The sequence below is a fragment of the Vicugna pacos genome, chromosome 3 (assembly GCF_048564905.1).
Source record: "Vicugna pacos chromosome 3, VicPac4, whole genome shotgun sequence".
In the NCBI taxonomy this organism is placed as follows: domain Eukaryota; kingdom Metazoa; phylum Chordata; class Mammalia; order Artiodactyla; family Camelidae; genus Vicugna; species Vicugna pacos.
The window spans coordinates 7,457,989-7,479,954 of record NC_132989.1 but is presented as its reverse complement, the minus strand read 5'-3'; the positions used below and the strand labels follow the sequence as shown (position 1 = coordinate 7,479,954).

Genomic DNA, 21,966 nt, shown 5'->3' with positions numbered 1-21,966 from the left:
ACAGTCTTGTCCAAATACATTTTGCTCACAGATTCTATCCTGCAAGAAGGGCGGTACTGAAATGAAGTGGAAAGAGGTGATTAAAATCTGATTTATAGGTAAGGTGAATTGTTAGGTTTATGCCAATTTATTGCATCCAGGAAGGTGAAAGGGAATAAAAGAGCTCTTCCTGGGAGCTGGAAACCTTTGTAAAAAGAAATAGTTAAGGTTCATGTGCTCTATGCCAGCCAGGCTACATTTAATATATTCACCACATTTGCCCCTGTTTTCTCTCTCACTAAACTGTAGAACCCTTGAAGGCAAGAACTGGCAATCGTATTTATAAGAAAGGGATTCTGCACTGAAGAGGCTCTTTAATCTCAAGAGACTGAGCCACTTCTTTCTTCTCCACTGACTGATTAATACTCCCTTCATCCCAGCCTAGTTCTTAGAGACGTCAGGGCCTCCTAACAATGTCTACTATCAATGACTCCCCTATCTCCCCGCCCCTAAAAGCACAGGGTCCAGAATTATGACTCCCCTATCTCCCCGCCCCTAAAAGCACAGGGTCCAGAATTATGCACCTTTCAGGTGACAAGTAATATAATAAGAATGTTAACCATAAACTTATATTGAGGACTTCTATGGACCAGGTGTTTTTCTAAGTATTTTCTGAGTGTCATTCCACTTAAACTTCACAACTTTCCCTATGAGGCAGGAACTGGCATCCCATTTTACAGATGAGGGAACTGAGGCTCGAGGTGCTTCAGTCACTTGCTCAAGATCACAGAGCTAGTCAGTGGAAGTAGCTGCCGTTTGCTGGGTGCTGACTGTGAGCCAGGCACTCGGCCGGCCTCATTGAACCAATGATCTCATTTCACAGTGCTCTTAACCCTCAGGAAGTGACCTCCAGTCCTTTGGAGACTGGAAGCTATGTGAGGGCAGGTCCTGTTCAGCCCTGTATCCTGAAAGTGGAGGATGATGCCAGGCACAGAGTGATAACTCAAACAATGATTGTGGAGTGAATGAAGGAACAGCAGCCATGTCTCTCCCACATGAGCTGCTTACTCAGACCCACCCCCCACCCCCGCCACACACATGAACCACACTGCTAGCCATAACTCTGTTGTTTATCAGGAAAACTCCCTGAAAATTTTTCTTATATCTCATGGGCCAGAATTTGGGTCTCATGGCCTTTCTGGGCAGCAACGATAGCTGGGAAAGTGATGATTTCGCTTCCCGACCTTTGAGCTGAGGAGGGACATCAGGAGAGAAGGCAGCTGGGGGTGAAAACTGACTGGACAACCAGCAAGGCCCTGCTAAAGGTCACACGGTCACGTAGCGGGGCTGGCCCGGCCCAGGGCCCAGTCTGCTGGTCCACAGTCTTGAGCAATTTTGCTAGGACATTTGATACATTTGTAGTGGCTAACTTCCCAATAAAAATGACTGTCTTGGAAAATACCTTCCAAAGAGAAAACCTCTCCATTGCTTACATGCAACTGAAATTAATCAACTGCTGAGTGGTCGTGCTGGGAAAGCACTGGGCGTGGTGGGAGGCAGAACATCTGAGCCTGCCCCGGGCTGGCCCGAAGTTTTGGGAAAGGTCCCCAGGTCTCCCAGCTTACGAAATGTGATTATTTTTTCTTGGTTAGCATTGTTTATTAAGTGCTCAGTTAGTGTTTTGGCATCTCTAGATGAAAGGCCCCTGGGAGGACACATTATTAACCAACCATGCGCTACCCAGTGTGGGCTTATCACGCAAGATGCTTTGTTTCAAATGTTGGATGAGGATGGTAGAAACTTCCCACCATTCCTCCAGGCCAGGAGTAGGTGGAGTAAGGGCTCTGGGGGACACTTAAAATAAGGAATGTAAACAAACATCCCTATTATAATTACTTTGCCATTGCAAGGAAGCCGGAAGTGTACACTTAGGTTCTGAAGAGAGCAGAGAATGGACACTGTTCTCTCCAGTCCCACCACTCACCCTTTCCACGAGAAACTGGCAGGCCCTGGCCATTCTTTGAGCCCAAAATAAGTACCTCCCCTTCTCCATGGGGCCTTCCCGAGTGACTGCAGGTTACATTGACCCTTCTCCTTCATTCTAACCCCAGGGCACCATATGCAAGGAACATTTTCGCATTCAGTGGGATTGAAGTTAACTTTTCATCCCTGTCTTTTCAGCTGGGCCAGGAGCAGGCACTGTTTGGGAGCGGCAACCCAAGTGTTTTCGGAACTCCTCAACCCCAAGGGTTAGCACGTGTTCAGACGCATGGGCAAGCCTCAGCAAACACTGGAGCTGGGCCTGTGGGATAGGCTGCCCATGGCTTTACCAAGTGGGAAGCCAGTACAGTGGACTCCAGGTTAGAAGGGGAAAGAAGCCAGAGTATCTAACCCCTAAATAACGCATCTCAGCGCCCTTGCAGAGCTCCCCGTGGTCAGATCCCAGGGGCAGTCCCTCAGCTCAGCAAGACACTGACATTCGCATAAAGGGAAAGGGCCCATTCCACGCACAGATCTAGAAATGGAACTGCTTCAAGGAGGGGAAATTCTTCAACAGTCGGGGGGAAAGTAATGCCATGGTAAACGTGGGAACAAGGATACCGAATCAGCTGAGAAAGCTCAAAACTCAATGATTGCAAAGAAGAGTTATATTTTTATTAGTTCACCATCAGAATATAAAAATAAATAAGTAAACAGAAAGCAAACGGAGTCATTTTACAGAGAGCACATTCATTACTTAAAAGTAGCATTTTAATGACCTGGCACTTTCTCGTCACATCCGCTCGTCACGTTCCTCACGCTGACAAGTGAGAGACCCTTGGCTGTTTTCTCCACACCTGTCTGCTTCTTCGTGTGGCTCTTAAGGAGCAACCGGCAAGTCTGACAATTTTATGTCCTTGGCCATAATTATACCTGTCTTCCCTCGCGAACTGTAAGATCTTATTACTTTCCTGACACTTACAACATCTCCATGTCACTCTCCATGTCTTACAGATAGAAGGGAGCAGGGACTGCCAGGAAGGCTGAAGCTGAATTTCAATTTCAGTCACTTTTTTTTTTTTAGACCTTTCTCAGTTCAGGCATCCAAAGACTAAACTTGCTTAGAGGTGCAAGTGGCCCTGAATGATCACCATCACTTCAAGGAAGTCTTCATGGACACAGGAACTAACATCTGGTCTCCAGGACCTCCTCAAATGGGTTCGCATCTCCAGGACTCTATTTAACTATTTCTTGTGTTCCCATCCAAGACAAATATATTCTGGCGCTGGCATCAGAACTTTGTGTTCTTGCTGGTTGTTTTAAAACTGAGGCATGTGCAGCCTCGATTGAAAAGTTGTCAGTATAAATAACACATAAGGTCACATTTTTGCATAATAGGGCCCTTCCTTATAAATGAGGTCATGAGTGTGTGAAACGTACATCTTGGCACACAAATGTTAAATAACAGTGATAAATGAATAAATACATAAATTACTTAAATATTTAAATAGAACAAAAGTCAGTGGCAACCTGTTAGCTGGAAACTCTAGAAATAAATGAGCTGATTGTTCCAGTGGGCATTTAGCAATTAAATATAAAAATATAGCAAAGACATCTTTATAATCCTTAAAATAAAAAGCAAATTGGTAGAAAAATATCTTTTGGGGGTCTGTTCCATTCTGTCTTTTAAAAATATAGCATAACGGCTTCCACTTCTCCTCCACTTCTCCTCCAAGACTGCATCCTGAGATTAGAACCTGAAAAAGAATGTTGAAAGTCTATGTGGATTCGAAATTTGGCAGCAAACCCTTCTTATTTCACATAACACGTTATCTGGGGCAACTGGGTTTATGGGGATTCCATGTCAGAGGATCCAGCCCTTCCTTATGTGGCCTAGGATTTTGCTGATACCATGCTTGCCAGAGATTCTCTTGAGCGTTTTCTTAAAAGACTATCTGATCATGTCATTTTCGTGCTTAAAGCTCTTCAGTGGCCCCCCAGTTGTCCCCGGAGAAGATTCTGACTCTTGGAAACATCTTGCAGGTCACCCATGCTTTGCCCCTTGGCTACTGCTCTCTCTCGTTGCCTTCCCCTCTGAAAGGGTAGGACCTGTGCCTGTTGTCTTTACTGCAGTATCCCTGTGTCCAGCACAGTGCTTGGAATACTATGGGCATCAAATATATATCTGTTAATGAATAAATGTACGTTTCCGCGTCTGGCGACTGTGTGCTGGGCACCCCCTCCCCCTCCCTGTCCCGCAACGCCCCCGCCCTTGCCCTGCCCCTGGATACGCGGAGTGTGCAGGCCTGGAACGGGCTTCGCGGTTCCGCTCACCTAACTGCAGGACACAGACGCCCACTCGCTCCAGGACGAGCTGTAGTAGCGGTCCCGGGCCTGCACGCGGATGCTGGCGTCCTTGGGGCACGTGACCTTGGCTGAGGTTTGGTCCACGAAGAGTTTATCTTTCTGCAAAGGAGAGGGAAATCTTTGGCAACGCAGTCACAAGGTGGGCCGGGCGCATTTTGGCAAAGCACAGTCTCCCAGAACAACCGCCCCTTGGTGTCAGGGCACCACACGCGCCGTTCGTAGGGGAGTGCGTACAACTTGCGCCACCTGCTGACGGAAGCTCTCAACACAGATGCGGCTTTTCTACTTCGGAAGCCCTGAGGAGGAAACCAGTCCGGCTTTCGTCTGTCTCACACAGCTGCCTTGACGGAAGGCCCCATATGCACTCACCTCAGGATCAGGCCAACGGTGAGACTGGGACAGATTTGTTCTGGCTGTCTCGAGACTGAGACAGATTTGTTCTGGCTGTCCCTAGGATATTCTGAATGACCATATCCTGATCCTTTTATCAGAAAATTTGTGTTCAGATCTAGGCATTGTTACTTATTAGCTGTGTGACCACAGGAGAATGTCTTAGGCTCTCTGTGTCTCAGTTTCCTCCTTTATAAAAGAGGGATAACAATAATCACTCCATCATAGAGTCGTAAAAGTCACAGGTAAGAATCATGTAAAGCTCTTAGCAAAGCAGTTAACTATGTAGAAAGTGTTCTATATAGACCACCTATTAATGATACAGATCTTACATAGGGAAGTACATATCAAGATTTCAAATAATATTTAGGTAAAATCTACTCCAGAATAGCCCTTCCCTTTCACACATAAAAATTCTCAGCGAGTGACTGAATCACTGAATGTCTACCACATGCTAAACACGATACTGACTAAGGCTTTTATCCAGTGATTTCTGAAACTGGGGTCCGAGGAGTCTTGGGCTGTATAAAAGGGCCTCTGGGAACACAGGATTATAATGCTCAGGCAAGAATGTTTGAAAGCCAGTGTCTTAAGCCTATGTAAATGCCAACATTCTGTTTGATGAAATAATTCCACAATATATGGAACAGCCAGGAATTGCCTATTTTGGGTGAGGCATCGCATGAATGTACTATCATCTGTTAGAGTCATTCATTTGAAACAACCATTTTAGGCTCCTAGAGCCCAGATTTCCTATGTTAGGACCTATTCTGAGAGCAAGCATTAATGATCAACCATACTGGAGGCAGAAGGGTGGTTAGAAGCCTGGCCTTTGTGTCCTGGAGACTGAGTTTGTGTCCTGGTTCTGCCACTTCCTAGCTGGGTGACCTTGGGCAAGTCACTTGACCTCTCTGAGCTTCAGTGTCTTCACTAGAGAAGTGGTACAAATAACCCTGCCTGCCTTTCTAAGGTTACTGTGAGGATTAAGTGAGATATACAGATAGATAGATAGATAGATAGATAGATAGATAGATAGATAGATAGATTACCCTTAGCAGAGTTTCAGGCATATAAAAAGTGCCAAATAAACACTCACTATTATTATCGTCCTTAATCGTCTCCTTGATGTGGGCCTCCGTAAACTAGACCACAGAATAGACAGCACCCGAGCCACATCTTACCTTCTCTCTCTTGTGCTTGCCCTGGACCTGCACACAAAACGTCAGGGAGAAGTAGGAATGTGGGGTGCTCCAGGTGTCAGGGTACTCCCAGCTGACCTCCACGTGCCGAGAATTCTTCAATGGCTTCAGCTGCAGATTCTTGGGTGGGTCTGGTCTGACTGTGGAAGAGAGAGAAACACCCTTTGTTTTCCTAATGGGGCTTTGGAGTAAGGTAGTTCTGGCTTCTGATCCCACTTCCGCCTTCAACCAGCTCTGGGTCCCTATAATGGTTACTTAACTTCTCTGGGCACCTGGCTGGCAGACGTGAGGCACCCCTGCTGCTGGCGCTGACGCTGGTGCCTGTGGGAGGCAGTCCTCACCAGTCGCCACCTCCTTTACAGCTGAACCCGAGAGAGGCTCAGAATCCTCCTCATCACTGCACAATCCTATGGGCCTTGGTGGTGGAACCACCTCTGCGTGGTGCTCAGAGGAAAGTTCTTAGAGATGACATGGCTCTCACATTGGGGCGATGTGGTGAAGGACTACCTCTCTTTAATCAATCCCCCTCTTTGCACCAAACTCGAAACAGGACTTCACCTCTTGCTGGGGATGAGTGAGAGATTTTCCACCTAGCGCTCCTTCTCTAGTCTTTTCATGGAACCTGACCCTGACTTGTCCTGTAGCAGTTATAGCTGCATTGTCTTTACACTCAGTCATTCATTGATTCAGTAAATAACGACTGAGCCCCCATCATGTGCCAGCCAATGGACTGTGCACGGAAAACATGGCAGTGAGTGTCAGAAAGACTCTGTCCTCAAGTAGTCCTGGACCCTCTTCTAGATAAGGGGAGGGGAGACAGTCCGCGGAATGGCTCTGGGCTCCCCAGCTCCTCTCCAAACCAAGACCACGGCTCCGAGCAGATGCTCCACAAATATGCTTCCGTCTGTTCTTAACACAGTGACATCTTTCCTTTTAGGACTCCGCTAAGTGCCACCTCTTCCCAGAGACCTCCCCTGGCCACCTTATGTGAGTAAGACCCAACCCTCTCCTTCCCACCAAAGGCAATGCCCCACACATGCCAGAGCAAGCTCTGTGACTCCCTCACGTTTTATTTCATAGGATATATTCACTGGAGAAATGATAAAGGAAATGAAATGACAAATGGCAAAATCTCCATCTGCCAATTAAAAAAAAACTGACACCCATTTTGGAGGGGTTTATATTCCAATAAAGAAGCCTCTTTTTCAAGTCCTAGAGGAAGACCATTGGGAATAATTGCAATTAGTAGGGAAAGCTCTGCTCCGCATATGAATATTATGCCTGAGGGGCTGCACTGGACTCAGCCTGGAAGCTGCCTGGGCAGGAGAACAGAAGCGCAGCCAAGAGCCTGCTTTTCCTGGTGGCGCGGATCTGGGTCAGAGCTGCTAGCTGTGAGATCTGGGGCAAGTTGTTTATCCTATCTAAGGCTCAATTGCCTCTTCCTTAAAATGCAGGTAATAGTATCTATAGCGTAATTATTTGGGGGGGTGCAAAATAAAAGAGAGAATGCATGTAAACCCTCCACCTGGGTGCACGGGGCATGGCGAACACGTGACGGGCGGCATCTGTCCTTATTAAGCACACGGAATCAAGCCAACTCACTGATGTCCCTGATGAAGAAGCTGCTGCTGTAGTTTTCGTACTTGAGCTTGTGAACAGCTTCCACCACGAGCTCGATGGGCAGGCTCTCCTCGGCGGCTGGGCAGCTGCTGCCCTCCTGACACTCCACTGTGTACTTCCAGGAGTCCCTGTGCTCCACGCCGACCCTCTCCGCCGACAGCGTCGCCGCTCCGCACGTCACCCCTCGGGGGTCCGAGGAGCTGGAGTCAAAGACAGACAACATCCTGGGTCACACGTCTGTAGGCGAGTCCCTAGCAGTTGAAGCCGGACAGCTGTCTAAGGACACAATTTCTCCAACTGGCTGGTTTTCTCCCAAGGGGCTAAGAAACCGCCCTTCCCACGAGAACAAGCTTGGCTTCAAAAGTTAATAAAAATGCTGAGAAACAACTCAGCACTTATATGCCTCTGACTTAAATGAATCTGAAAATGTGTAGATCCAAAGCCCCTGGTGAAAAAATCTCCTTATAAAAATTTTAATTCATTTTCCTGACTTGCATTCCGAAATCAATACATACCAATTTAAAAAAGTTAAAAGGATAAAGATGTGTATAAATGAAATGTGTATGCCTCTTTTAACTCTAATCCCCCTTTTAAACCTAACTACACCCCCGAACAGAAATATTATTCAAGGCTCATTGTGTCCCTCCAGACATTCTTCTATGAATATTCAAAGCAACCATACATCCACATGCATATATGCATACACACATAGATTTTATTTTTTATGAACTAAGGATCTTTCCCCTTTCTGGACATGTTGCGGGGAGTGTGCCATGACAGGCCACATGGATCGGGTTATTCATTGTGAGGCCTGCACACTGTGCGGGGACCACGCTTTTTTAGCCTTTGCCCTGCTGATTACCAAGAGCATCTCAATGAACCCTTGCATCTATGTCTCTGTGCACTTGTGTAAGCGATTCTGCAGTAAAGCATTTTCATTTTAACGATCGAAAAGTAAGACCCCTACTCCGCAAAAGTTAATTTACTCAGTTACATAGTGCCCAGGCCAGGATGGTCACCCCGGGTTTGCTCTGTTATCCTAACTTTGTTTGAGAACTTAGATGTGATGGAAGGAACTCAAAGAGAGGCACAAACATAGGTCCTGTATCCACGAGACTTGGTTTCTTAGGGAAGCCCAAGTGCACTGGATGAACAGTGAACTTCAGATGAGTGGTGTCAGCTGAAAAGAAAGGAGTTGAAGAGGCCCTGGGAAAATGTCTACAGGCCATGCAGAGTTTTGGAGTCGGCCTCAGGGCTTTCAAGATCTACACCCTAGAGCTCTTGTATCTATTTTCAATTGGAGGTGCCATTTTGGCAAGCCCTCGGTAGCCTCGATTTCTCCTTTTATCCTCCTGAGGTGCTATGACCTTAATGATGCACCCATCGCCAGGCAGTTTGGATGAATAGGTTCAAACACAGCAGGAGCTATTCCAGGCCCCAGTCATATACCCTGTTCTGATGCACACATTTGTTCAGACAATTAGCTTAAATCCCCATGTTCTTTTCCTAATTTAGGTAAGGGGGTGTGGGGAGAGGTAAGGGGGTGGGAAGTTGACAAAAATATAGAATTGACTTTATTTCCCCCCATCATTAACTGATAGGCCATTGCTACATTGCTCTTATTTTCTTAGTGAGATAGTTCTAGAGAAATGCTGAGACATCCGCGTGGCTTCACTTACCCTCTGCTGCTTTTGACACTGAATTTCAAATCAGTACTGACTGCCGTCAGCCACCAGCAGGTGAAATGCCCAGAATAATTCTTTGCCTCACATTTGAGGAAGGTCTTACTTTTGGGTTCTGGATTTGAAAAGAACAAAAATTCAATATTTGGGGGTTTTCTTTCTGTTAAAATTGCAAAGAACTTTATTGCAATGAATCACAGGTCACTGAATGGTACAAGAGTAAAGGTTTTTCCTTTTATTTCCTTGGAAAACGCTGCTGCTCCGCTGGCAGGCAGTTCAGTGGGGACAAGAAGTCGCCCCCTAGGATGCTGATTCTGTAGAGTGTACTCCACACCTAACTAGTGGAGGGAGGTATTAATTTTTCTAAAGCCCAGAGCTGAGCTACACACCATACACGTTGGTTGACTTCCATTAGCCATCCAATCATAACACTGTTACTTACAGAGAACCTCAGGAAGTTTCCAGACTCCCCATGAAACTCTCTCAACAAGAGATTTTGATGGTTAATAACCCAAAATGTGTAGCAAAGGAAAATGTAGGGTTTGCGTGGTTTCAGTAAGGGATTTGGTATCACTTCATTAACTACATTAACCATGTCTTGCCTTTTTAATTTTTTGAAAAAAACCTCTTATGAAATGAAAGAGAAAATTGATACTGTCCAAGGGAATGGAATTACCTTTCTGGTCCTTTTTCAAAATATCAGTGGACCAAACTCCATCTTCCTTTTTGTGAAGCAGCAGGAGTGAATGGCTCAGAACCTCGCCTCCTTTGTGACAGGTGTACTGCCCAGCATCTCCAAACTCTTTGACTTGGATGGTCAAGGTTTTGCCAGAGCCCAAGACCTCACTGCTGTGGTCTGAGGTCCAGGTGATACCATCTTCTTCAGGGGTATCGCAGGTGAGGACCACCGTTTCTCCAGGGGCGTCAGGGTACCAGTCCAACTCTACAACATAAACTGGAGAACACAGGGATTGGAGAACCAGACTATAAGCTCCATGAACTCTGGGACTGTATTTTTTGAACCACCTGCGCATTTGCACGGCTCATAATAGCAAATGCTTATGGAGATGGTCTCAGGGTATTGGGCCCCAACTGGGGTTCAAGGTTATAGAAGAGAGAAGCAGCGTTTAACAGCTACCATCAACCAGCAGGCTGCCTGTAATAATTAACCTCTGGTTAGCTGGCAGATGAGGAAGGCCTTGATACACCAAAAAAATGCAAACAGCACAAGAGTATTTGCCAAAGGCTTGGTAGAGATAAAGAGACTTTGAGCACAGTTCACTTTCATAGGGAGTAAGTGTCGAGAAAGACTGACCAGGACTGAGGTCCTGTCCCTACCAGGTGGCCGGATAGCTAGAAGCAAGATACTAAATCATCATGAGCCTCAGTTTCTTCATCTGTAAAGTGACCATAATAATAGTACCTACGTCACAGGTTTGGCTGTGAGGACTGAATGAAAAAAAGCATGTAAAACACTTAGCAGAGGGCCCACCACAGCAAACTCTGAGTTCTTTGTTATTGTTCTTGACAGACCAAAGGTTAGAAAACTGCGCAGAGAATTTTCCATGAGGATTTAAGGATTTAGTTCTTGCTGCATGAAACTCACCAATGGAGACGTTCATTCTGTGTTTTTAAAAGCTATTTTATACTCTTCTGGGGCAGCTCAGGAGATCTTAGTCTCCCCATTTCATAGAGGAGGGTACAGAGACCAAGAGGCTAAGCAAGGTTACATCAAATTAGAAACACAAGAGCCGTATCTCAGAACTTTGGTCTCTGCAGCTTTGCGTTGGATTTTTAATCCAAGTATCTAAACTGGCACTTGAGGAATGGCCTAATACAGTATTTCAAAGAGTATGTCACACCAAAGCTTCACTCATTCATTCATGCATCAATTATTGATTAAATAGAATTGTTTAATGCAGTGGTTCTTAAAGCAGGATCCCCCACCCAGCATTACCTGGGACTAGAAATGCAAAACCTCAGTTGCTGAATCAGGAACTCTGCGATAGGCCCAGTGATCTGTTTTTCACTTCCTCAGATGGTTTTGAAACCCACTCAAGTCCGAGAGCCATAGTGGTTAAGAGCCTGGGTTTTGGAGTCACACAGGTCTGGGTTTAGATTCAATTTTATCTGTTGCACTAGCCTGTGGCCTTGAGTAATTACTCTAAGCTCCAGTGTCATCATCTTTATAATAAGCAACATATTAATGCTTGTTCCAGAAGGTGGAGATGTGGATTGCACAAGCTAATTCACCTAAGGGCTTGACCCAGCGCCCTTAATGCTCTAGACCTGGGGGCTCTTGTGATTGGCATCCAAACGCAAAGCCTTGCGGAATACACAGTTCTCCCCCGACACCAAAGAGATTTATAACTACTGAATGGGTAGCAGACATAAGGGGTAAAAAGCATCTGAAGAAACAGCTGAGCGGACATAAAGCCACGTGGCACCTTGGGCTGCCTCTCGTTTTTCTCTGTCCCACTGGCGACCGAACAGCACAAGTGTATTCCTGTCACAGCTAAGACTCAAAGTTCAAGACCCTGGCCCAAGGGCAGCTGCAGGAGGAAGCCTGATGAGGCATGTCTAGAACCCACTGCTTGGCGGCATCTCATCTGGTCTCCAAAGTCGCAAGTCCCTGAGCGTTTCTCACATTGACTTTCTGGAATTTCTGTGGTTTACCAAATCAGAAGTAACTAAGGGTGGGCTATGCAAGGGCCAGGACTCCTGAGCTCACGAAAAATCCCAGGGTTGGAAGGCACCCGGGATAATCACCTGGCTCAGGCCCTTGTCTTTATTCAGGGGAGGGGCTAGCACTCTCAAATCCTTCTGGGGCAGAGTGGGGATTGTTGGACTGTTACCTTCCCGAAATTGTTAAAATAAACAAGATTATACTGTACAGCACAGGGAAATATATACAAGATCTCGTGGTAGCTCACAGCAAAAAGGAATGCGACAATGAATATACATATGTTCGTGTATAACTGAAAAATTGTGCTCTACGCTGGAAATTGACACAACATTGTAAACTGACTATAATTCAATAAAAAATTAGTTGATCATTAAAAATAAAAAGAATGGAGGACTAGTCCAAAGTTTCTTTCAGGTACCCAGTTTAGTGTTGTATTTTCCTCACTGCTGTTTCTGATCATCAGCTGAAGTGCCTTCATTTAAAATATATGCCTATTTCCTCTTGCTCAGCGCTCCAAGGACAAAGGCTACAGTTGCTTCATGTCCTTCTTGTAAAACCTTCCTCAAATACTTAAATTCACAAGCACCTAAGCGAGACAGAATTGGGATCAAGTTCCCGTTCCGCCCTTAGCAGGTATGTGAAACTGGGCAAGTTACTTAATCTCTGGTGGCCTCTATTTTTAACGTCTATAAAATGGGCTACACACAGTCCCTATCTCATATGGTTGTTGTGAGAATTAAATGAGGTGCTGAGTGCAATAAATATTAACTATTATTATACAATTAAAGACAGTAATTGTACCAGGAAAAGCTACTTACCATTTTTTTCCAGTTCCCAAATGGCCATGATGGGAGATGCCAGCAGAACCAGGGAAAACCAGGAGACAACCAGCTGCTGAGGGTGCATCTGAAGGAGGGGGAGAGACAGAGGAGGAGATGGAGGAAGAGAGACAGAAGAGGAGGGATAAGAGAAGAGAGAAAGTCAATTGTCAGGCAGTCACCTTTGGAAGCCGTATTCACATTCTATGTATATTGTCTTCCATCTTTATCCTCTTCTATCTTCTTTACACTGTCAGGTTAATACTCAGTGAATCCCAGGAGCCCTGTGCCAGTCTGTGGGTAAGAACATCTCCAAATAGAGAACCGCAGACTATCTGGAGCTCAGAGACCCAAGGCCAGCCGTGGGATACAATCCTCTTATTTTTAAGATGAGACACCTACAGCTCAGGGACGCAATGTGCCTTGTCTGGGTCGACGTTCAGTCTTTATTTACTTGGTACTTCCTACATAAAGGGCACTGAGCTAGAGCAGTTGAGAGTGAAAATGGATTTTTACCTGGCTCTTGACTTCTAAGAGCAAATACTTTCATTCAGCAAATATTTCTTAAGTCAGTGTGTTCAATACCCCCCACCCCAGCTGGGGAGAGAAGCTACGAGGCAGGATGTGCAGTGACACTCAGCACGCAAAGACTTGGGTTGGTGGGGAAGGGTACCACCAAGATGATCTTTCAAGTTCTGGCAATGAGTCCAGCCCTCGTTGGAAAGATTTGCTTTTTCTCCGTGTTTAAATCGCAACCGCTCCAAACTAAAGGTCAGTTCCTCCCACATAGTGTAGCCAGTGGTTCTCAAACTGGTAGCCTTGCTAAAACACAGACTGCTGGCCCCTTGCCCCCTCCCCGACCCTAGAATGTCTGATTCATCCGGTCTGGGGGTGGAGCCTGAGAATCTGCATTCCTACGACTTTCCACGAGATGCTACTATTGCTGGCCTGAGGACCACTCTTTGAGATCCATTAGTTTAATCCACGATCTGGGTCCAGAGCCTCTGAAAAATCAAGAGAAATCTCAGCATGCTAAGTCTGTTCTTTGGGAGAAGAACATAAAAAAACCGATAGAACTACCATGAATGAATGAAATGCGTAATTCTGTGCTAAATCACCCACCATTTTACAGAGTGAAACTCAGTCTACGTTAGTATCTAGGGTGCATGAAAATCTTCAGACTGAAAATTATACCCCACCTGTGAATTAGGTGGAGATGAGTATGATTTTCAGTCTGTGACACCTCCATCCATCTCGAAGGGCACCAGTTGTGTAGGAACGTGGTTTCAGAAACCACTGGGCTAAATGAAGAACAAGACTCAAAGTTTTTGGCCAGATACATTAAAATTGAGTACCCCTTGGTTGGGTGACTGAATATTGACAAATCCTGGCTTTGTCAGACTGCTGCTAATCCTAGGGGAACTTTGTCATGTCCTTTATTCCCTTAGATTATGAAGGTTGTGAGTGGTGGAGTCAGGATTAGAAGTCAGGCTTCCCTGTCCACTGTCAGTGCTCTTGTCACTGCAGCAGGGAAATTTCAGGGGCACATCTATCAGTTTAGTCCAAGTTAAGACTGTAGCGAAGTTCTAGTTGCCACAGAGCACCAGTCAGTACATTTGGTGTCAAGCAGCATGGGCTTGAATTCTGGTTCCACCACTCGCTAGTGGTGTGATGTTGGCCAGATTACTCTCTGAGCCTCAGTCTCCTCATCTATAAGATGGGCATAATACCCGTCTCAAAGGCTTGTTGGGAGAATGCAGTGAGATGACATATCATGGAAGCCAAAGAAACATGTTAGCTTGTACCTAAGGGAAGACATAAAGGAAAAATGTGACATCTCTCTGTGCTATATACAATGGATAGACAAAAATGTCGTGCCTGGCCACAGGGAAATGCCCATAGAGGTACTGCAATTATACAGGCCTACAAAACCCAGGTGTTGGCACTCCGGGAATGGAAACAACAGAGATTCCTGGCACCTCCTGGTGATTCCGCTCTGCTCTCTTAACACTGGGTTTTTCCCTCTGGCTAAGTGCCTAGTACTTCCTCTCAGGGCCTCAGCTGTGTTTGAGAATTTCAGGTGAATTGCACTTCAGGGTCAAGGGAGCCCTGGTGATGGTTCTAAGAAACATCTCCCATTTTCAGAGATGTATCTTAAAGACACAAGACACTAGCAGAAGGTGGAGATGGGGGCGGGTCACTTTCTTAATCACACCCAGGGGAAACCACAGCATGCAGTTACCCTGTTGTTCTCTAGAGCAGCTGGTACTACAGGCTTGAACTGTGGTTCCATGACTCACTGGTCATACAATTTGGTCACATTACTCTCTGAGCCTTAGTCTCCTCAGCTGTAAAATGGACATAACACCCATCTCAAAGTGTTGTCGGGTTGGATCCCACAGCCCACATTTTCTTGGCATGCTGAGTTTGAGAGTTTTAAGGATTAAACATTTAAAAATGTAATTCATAGGTTTTCTAAACTCTTGAAACCCTTGGATAAGGGACGCAGGGACTCCAGGTCCCGTGTTAAGGCTCCTCAACGCTGGTGCCAACATGGGCATGCCAAGGATGCTAGGCTGGGCATCTCTTTTTCAAGTGTTATTTTGTTACTTTTTAATTAGAAAAGAGAATGACTATTTAAAAATAAAAAGACATGGTCCCAGAAGGTGTGGGTGGCACAGGCAAAAGGTCCCAGTGCTAGAGATACACAGACTTGTGTTGGCATCCCAGCTCTGTGAGTTGTGTGACGCTGGGCAAGTCACTCGACCTCTTTAAGCCTCACACTCTTAAAGTGTAAAATGGGCACCCTGTTGTGGTGAAGAGTTAATGAAATAATTCACACGAAGTATCCAGCACGGTGCCCAGATGAAGTCACGACTCCCGGCTGTTTCCTCTCAGAGCCCCACTCGTCCTTTCATAGCGCTTACTACAATTGCAGTCTTACAGCTACCCCTTTCATGTTTGTCTTTTTCTCCCATGGCAGCGAGCACATCTGTCTTATTCCACACTATGTCCCCAGAGTCTAGCAGAGAGAATCTAGCCTAGAGGGATTTCATTAGCTATTAGAAGAACGAATAAACAGACAGAAGTCGTAAGACTTCAAATCCCAGTAAATTAAACTCTTAAGAGGCTGCCTGAATTCTTTCTAAAATCTTTAAATCCCTTATTTGAAAAAAAAACGGGTCATCAGCTGAGGTTTAGTCATCTCTGTCAAAAAGATATTTTAACCTGATCATGATTTTTCTAACCTGAAAATTGTTGCACACAGTTTACCTGGGAAATTATAAGACACCAGTAAAGATTATCTTTCTTTTCCCTTCTCACAGATTTTAAAACTTCAGAAAGTGGTTTTTAATATTGGAGCTGCTTCCCATTTTTTAAGCGATTAATTAATCCAAAGGTAGTTAATGCAAAAGATCTGGGTAACCCAACTATCAATCTAGCTGACTGTCACAACTATGAAGCCCACCACAAATACAGGACCAAGGATGCTTGTAACATCTAATGATGAGGCATGAGTATGAATTCAGTTATTTACTAAATTCATTATTACTTCCTGAATGAAGGGCTTTTAAAACATTTACAATAATAAGGGAAGCACCACTCACTTTAACTCTACACAGTCCTTTAACTGATGATTATTAATACAGGGGAACACACTTTTATATACACACCACTTTAAAACAAGACAGAACAAACCTTTCTATAAAATGTGCATTTGTTCACAGCCCTTAGTATACCATTACAATTAGTTGACTTTTAGAAATAATACTTTACACATTAGTCCCCAAAGCACTGACTTTTCACTAGTGTCCCAGCAGATCAGTCAGCAGGAATGCTTTAGGCAGTCAACCCCCTCCACGATGCCCGGGACAGGGGTAGCGCCCCGATGGTGTCTACCCTGGACAGCCTGAAGGCCTGTGGAAGGGGTGGCAAGGGCTGGGGGGCGCTTACCTTGCTTCCGGGCAGGCTGTAGGGCTCGCTGGCTGTCAAGCTGCTGTCTCTTCTACTGCTGCTGCTGCTGCTGCTGCTGGAGCTTATATACCCTTCTCCTACCAAGCTTTCTGATGGAAACTTAAACTAGAAACTGATTTGTTCCAAGTTGCAACACTGAAAACATCTCTCAAAACCTTCTGGGGGAATTTCAAGAAGTTCCTTTTTTTCTCCCGCCCCCCCCCCCCGTGTGTATCAATAACGCAGAGGGAACACAGGCATCAAAATCCCAGGTAGTGAACTAAGAGGAAATGACTTTTGGGTGGGGAAAAAGGAAGGAGATAGGATGTTCACTTCTTTGGGTTGACATCATTGCCAAAGAGTTTAGAGACAGTAACAGGCAGCCTCCCTGGGCTCCATAGACCAGAGAAGAAGGAAAGCCAAGGACAGGTCATGCAGGAGAGGCTGACTTCAGGTCAGGATCAAGCAACTGTATGCGAGGGAGCCCTAAAGCAATATCTATGGTTTTCCTGAAGTCAAAGAGGATGAGATGAAGGACAAAAGGTTCAGTATGTCCCAAGCACCCTCCCCTCATTATTCCTCTAACAGCTGGATTTCAGAAACACACCATTACCACCCATTGTGCTCCATGTACCCACCACACACACATACACACCCGTGCACATTCTTACAGACACAGCCCTGCGAAGACGGTAAGTATTAAACATGTGTATATTACTAATAATACTCAAATATGCAGGGATACTGTTTACGGTCATAGGATGGGTGGGAGCAAAAAGTGAAGTATGCAGTCAGGCATACGGACAACTGATGGCACACTCAGGGCACACCCCTTTGGGCACCCAGACTGTATCTTCACACTCTTTTGCACACAAATCTATGGCCCTAGTTGCTCTACACAGATGCACAGAGCTAGAAGCACTATGTCGAAATTTCCAGCAGAACTTAACACTGCTAAGAGAGGTGCCAAGGTGTACACCGGTGCTAGATACCCCCATTCCCCGTCTGCACAGAGAAGGAACATAATAAACTCCAACACCTACACCAAATACTACAGGCAGAAAGACGCGGGCTGTGCGCAAATACGTACGCCGCCGACAGAGGGCGCTGCTGCGAGGCGGTCCCCACGAGGCGCCCCGAGCGCGGGCGCGCACCCCCGGGTGACATCTCCATCCCGGCTCCCGGTCCCAGCCGCGAGGGAAGTTCCTGGGGCCGGCCGGGCTTAAGGTGGGCGCGGATTTCCGCACTGACTTTCCTCGCAGTCTCAGCCGGGGAAAACGGGAAACCCGGGCGAGAGCGGCGGAGCTTCCCAGCCACACACTTCCTCCCTCTCTCCGTGGGAGGGCGGGGCCGGCTTAGCCGGCAGTCCCACTGCTTATCCGACCTTGTGCTCTGGCTTGGGCGGAGACGCTCCCTCCAGCTCAGAAGGCCTCCTGCCGTCTCCTCTGTCCTCTAGGTTTAAAGTGGACGGGAAGTTCTTGTTAACCAACAGAGCAAAACGTCGTATAGCTCAGGTATACAGTTATTTGAACAAAGTAGGTTGCATTGTATGTTAGTTGTATGATACGTGTGTGTGTAAGTGCGCATGCATTTTTTACAATGGGCATCCTTGAGTAATATAACTAGGCAGTGATGGGGAGGGGGCCTTGACAGTTTTGTCACTTGATATGCACACGTATTACATATATATTAAAATATGCATAACGTTGAGGGGGTTCTTTCTGTAAAAATGCATTCATTTCCCCCAACAAATCATCAAAGGTTCTGAAAAGAAAACTTAAAATGAATTTGACATGCCATAGTTTCACTAATTTACAGTTACAGATCCCCCACATACACATAGATAAAATAAGACATTTTTTCAATGTGTTCATAGAAGCATCTTCAAAATTAAAAAAAAATTGATCTGAAACAAAATCTAAATAAAAATAGTATGCTAGTTGTGTAAAGCAATACTTCAAGGGGTCCTGATCGTCTTCATGCTGTGAAACCCCATGGCTCCAGCTGGGCCATTGATTTGGCTCCGAAACCAAGATGAGAAAAAAAAAAAAACAACTGTACTTGCCCTCCCTCTGCCCTAGAGGACCGACTGCCTATTTCGTTGAGACCACTTCACCCACAGAGAAAAGTCGTTCTCATACTTTGTCTGCAGATAAGAAAAAAATTCAGGTTTTTGGCCCCACCCTCAGAGATGGTGATTCAGTAGGTCTGCAGTGGGGCTCAGGGATTTTCATTTTAACAAGCTTGCAGGTGATTCTGATGTGGGGACTGTGGCTTGCACTTTGAGGCCTACTACACAACCCCTGTGCGCTACTGACTGGAGATACATCCCACGCCTTAGTCATCTCCGGACACCCCACAAAGCCGGCCAGCACGCTGGTGGTGTCAGCCAGATGCCCGTGTCCTGATTGCACAGAAGAGGGTTATCCCCATGTCCCACTGCACCGTTCAGACTGTGACCCCAGGCAAACCGAACCAAAGCTCACGATCTCCCTGTGGCGTTTCCTCTGGGAAAGGAAGTTCTGCTGACAAATAGCGGGCGTGCTGAGCTGTGACATGGACAGGATGCCCCTAGAAAGTGAAAATAACTTGAAGAATTTTTTGACCACAAAACCTTTCTTCTTTTCCTCAGAAGAAGGCTCTGAACTTCTAGTACAAGTTTCCAAAAAAAAAAAAAAGGGGAAGCCATGTATACTCTTTAAAGTTGAAATGTTTAAAAAAATTACATAAGCAATACATGCATGCATGCTATTGTAAAAACTTCAAAGAATACTAAGTAAAGATAGAATAAAAAGTTAAAACCCTGAATTACGTGGCTCCCAGAGGTCCCTCACCAGTGCCAATACTTTGGTGTATATTCCTTCAGGGTCTACTCTCAACTTTTTAAAAATGAATTTCTATCTATCTATCTATCGTTCATCTAGCTACCTCCTAGCTATCTAAATGGGATCATACTATACATATGCTTCCACAAATTGCTCTTTCCTTGTGATAGTCTGTTTTGTGTCTGGTGGCTGCCTATGTCTTCCTACAGATCATCTGGAATTTTCTATCTGGATCAGTTAGGGTGCTTGGGGTCTTGTTCCCCAGCCAGCTTTCTCACAGGCTCCTAAAATGGCTCTGCAATTCCAGGCGTTAATCCACACAGGACAACCTCCGGGATAATGAAGGACCATCTTCTCTTGTGTCTCTCTTAGGAGCAAAGAATTTGTTCCATGAGCACCCCTGGCCTTCTTCTCATCTCCTTGGTCCCCTAGAGCCAATCACTGAGACGCAGGATGGGCTTACAGGGAAAGTGTTAGCCGCATCAGCTTTGCCCCTGGGCTGTGGAAAGGGGCAAGTTCCCACGGGGGCAGATACGCCAATCAGGTGGAAATGAGCAGGCCGTCAAGAGTCAAATGTGTCTCCTAGTGAGCCCAAGTGGTTAGTGCTGCCAACCGAGCGAATATGGCAACTGTGTGGCTTACGAGGACCAACACTTCTTCCCCAAATGGTCAGTTGCTTTTGAAGGGACACCTGTGGTTTAAAGGCATTGGCAGTAATCTCTACCTGCCATCTCACAAATGTGTGCTCTTGCACAAAATAAAAAGGCTGGAAGGTTTGATAGCCAAAAATGTAACAATATATATCTAAGTGGTACAATTGTAGGTGATTTTCGTCTTCTTTGTGATGTCCTAAATATTCCAGTTTGTCTGCAATGAACTTGTCTTGCTTTCCTATCAAAAAAAAAAAAAGTCAATGAAAAAAGAAATGAATGAAACATACAAAAAAGGCAGAATATTAAGTGGTTCTACAACCAGACAGTCCCGAGTTAAATCGTGATCCCTATGTCAAACTTAACTGAATGTGCTCCTGGAGTATAACCTTCTCCTGGGATGAAAGTTGCCAAGTCGCTGTGAAGTGCTATGCTTTATTAGCGGTGATGGGGAGGCGCCTGTCTTAGTATGGTGTTTCCTAGAGGCAGAAGATTGCCTGGAATAATCCCATTCAATTATTTCAAGTGTCCTTCAAATGCCTGTTTTTTGTTTTAGTGCTTTGTAAAAGATCCGTAAAGTCAGCTTCATTTTTAAAGAGACTGAGATGTCTTCACCAGCCTCCTCCCCTTTAGCAGTGACTCTGATCACATTTCTACCCTGGGCCCGTGCTGCGAAGGCAGCAAGTGTCGGATATAGTCAGGGCTGAAATTCATCGTCTGAGTGGGCATCTTTGGCCTGCTCTACTGGACTGACTGCAGCGGAAGCCAAGTACCCCACCCTGAAATTGGTTTTTCAATTTGCATATGGAAATCTTTTTCTCTTCCTCTCTAAATGCAATTTTAATCCCAGTGAAAGGAATGGGTGTGTGGACAACCGGAAGGAAGTGGGTGTGTCCTGGGCTGTAGAATTGTTGAGGCGTTTAAGGGCTTGTGCTGGAAAGGTGTGGGAACACTTGGTCCGGTCTTGCTGTTAGCAGAGACAGGTAGAACCAGGCAAAGTGGGACAAAGGTGGGGAGGATCAGCATTTAGGGCAAAGCCCGACCATCTCCTGTCTGATGGTCCCTTTCTACATCAACTCAAACCGAAGGACAGTTAATACATACCAACTGGCCACACCTGCGTTTGCAGGGTGAATTGTTAAACCCCCATTTCATAAAGCACCCTTCTGCGGCTGCTCATCCTTGAGCACATAGAACTCTCTAAACCACAAGTCACTTGACCAGAAATCAGGACCTGTGGTTGTGGGCATCTTCTGCCGTGACTATTGATTTGGAACGCACGTTTGAGGCTACGTTCATTTCTCTGTTCATCGGAATTTATCTTCATCTAGGCTTTTAGTATATCTTGCTCTGGAAATCTGCTCTGAAAGGTATCTACTGACCCTGGTCTCTTGCCCTGTCATTTTCTCTCCAATTTGGGGGTTGAAAAATCCTATCTATTTATCTATCTTTATTTATGTTTGATGGTACTTAAAAAAATAACTCAAGCTCCTGGCTTAAAAAAATCAAACAGTACAAAGGTTATTAAATGTGTTTACCTTCTTGAGGGCAGCACACAATGCAGTGTGAGAATGGTTGACCACGGCCAAGTCGGGCTGGCCTGAACTCACTCTTCCCACGTGGTGATGATCGGTCAGTCATGTCACTTGACTATGAAACAACCAAATAGACAGAAACTTAATTTTATTTATTTATTATTTTTCACTAGGTGAAAGATGTTCCTTTAAGCCCTGGGAGGTAGAATCGTAAGACTTGGGCACTGTGAGCACTCTGTAGGATTTGGGAGGCCAGAGCAACTCAGCAAACAGGAAGGGCA

General features: G+C 45.6%; 1 protein-coding gene across 1 annotated transcript; it reads right to left on the bottom strand.

Annotated features, from left to right (window-relative positions):
• Positions 1 to 2,654: 2,654 nt before the first annotated feature.
• Positions 2,655 to 16,871, bottom strand: IL12B (interleukin 12B). The gene is made up of 8 exons (XM_006211899.4): positions 16,676 to 16,871; positions 12,722 to 12,809; positions 9,894 to 10,172; positions 9,215 to 9,332; positions 7,518 to 7,735; positions 5,898 to 6,055; positions 4,294 to 4,425; positions 2,655 to 3,716 (listed from the first exon to the last, which is right to left on the bottom strand). Exons 2-7 carry the CDS (start codon positions 12,807 to 12,809, stop codon positions 4,294 to 4,296), a joined length of 993 nt encoding a protein of 330 aa, XP_006211961.1. The 5' UTR covers positions 16,676 to 16,871; the 3' UTR covers positions 2,655 to 3,716.
• Between the last annotated feature and the right edge of the window lie 5,095 nt (positions 16,872 to 21,966).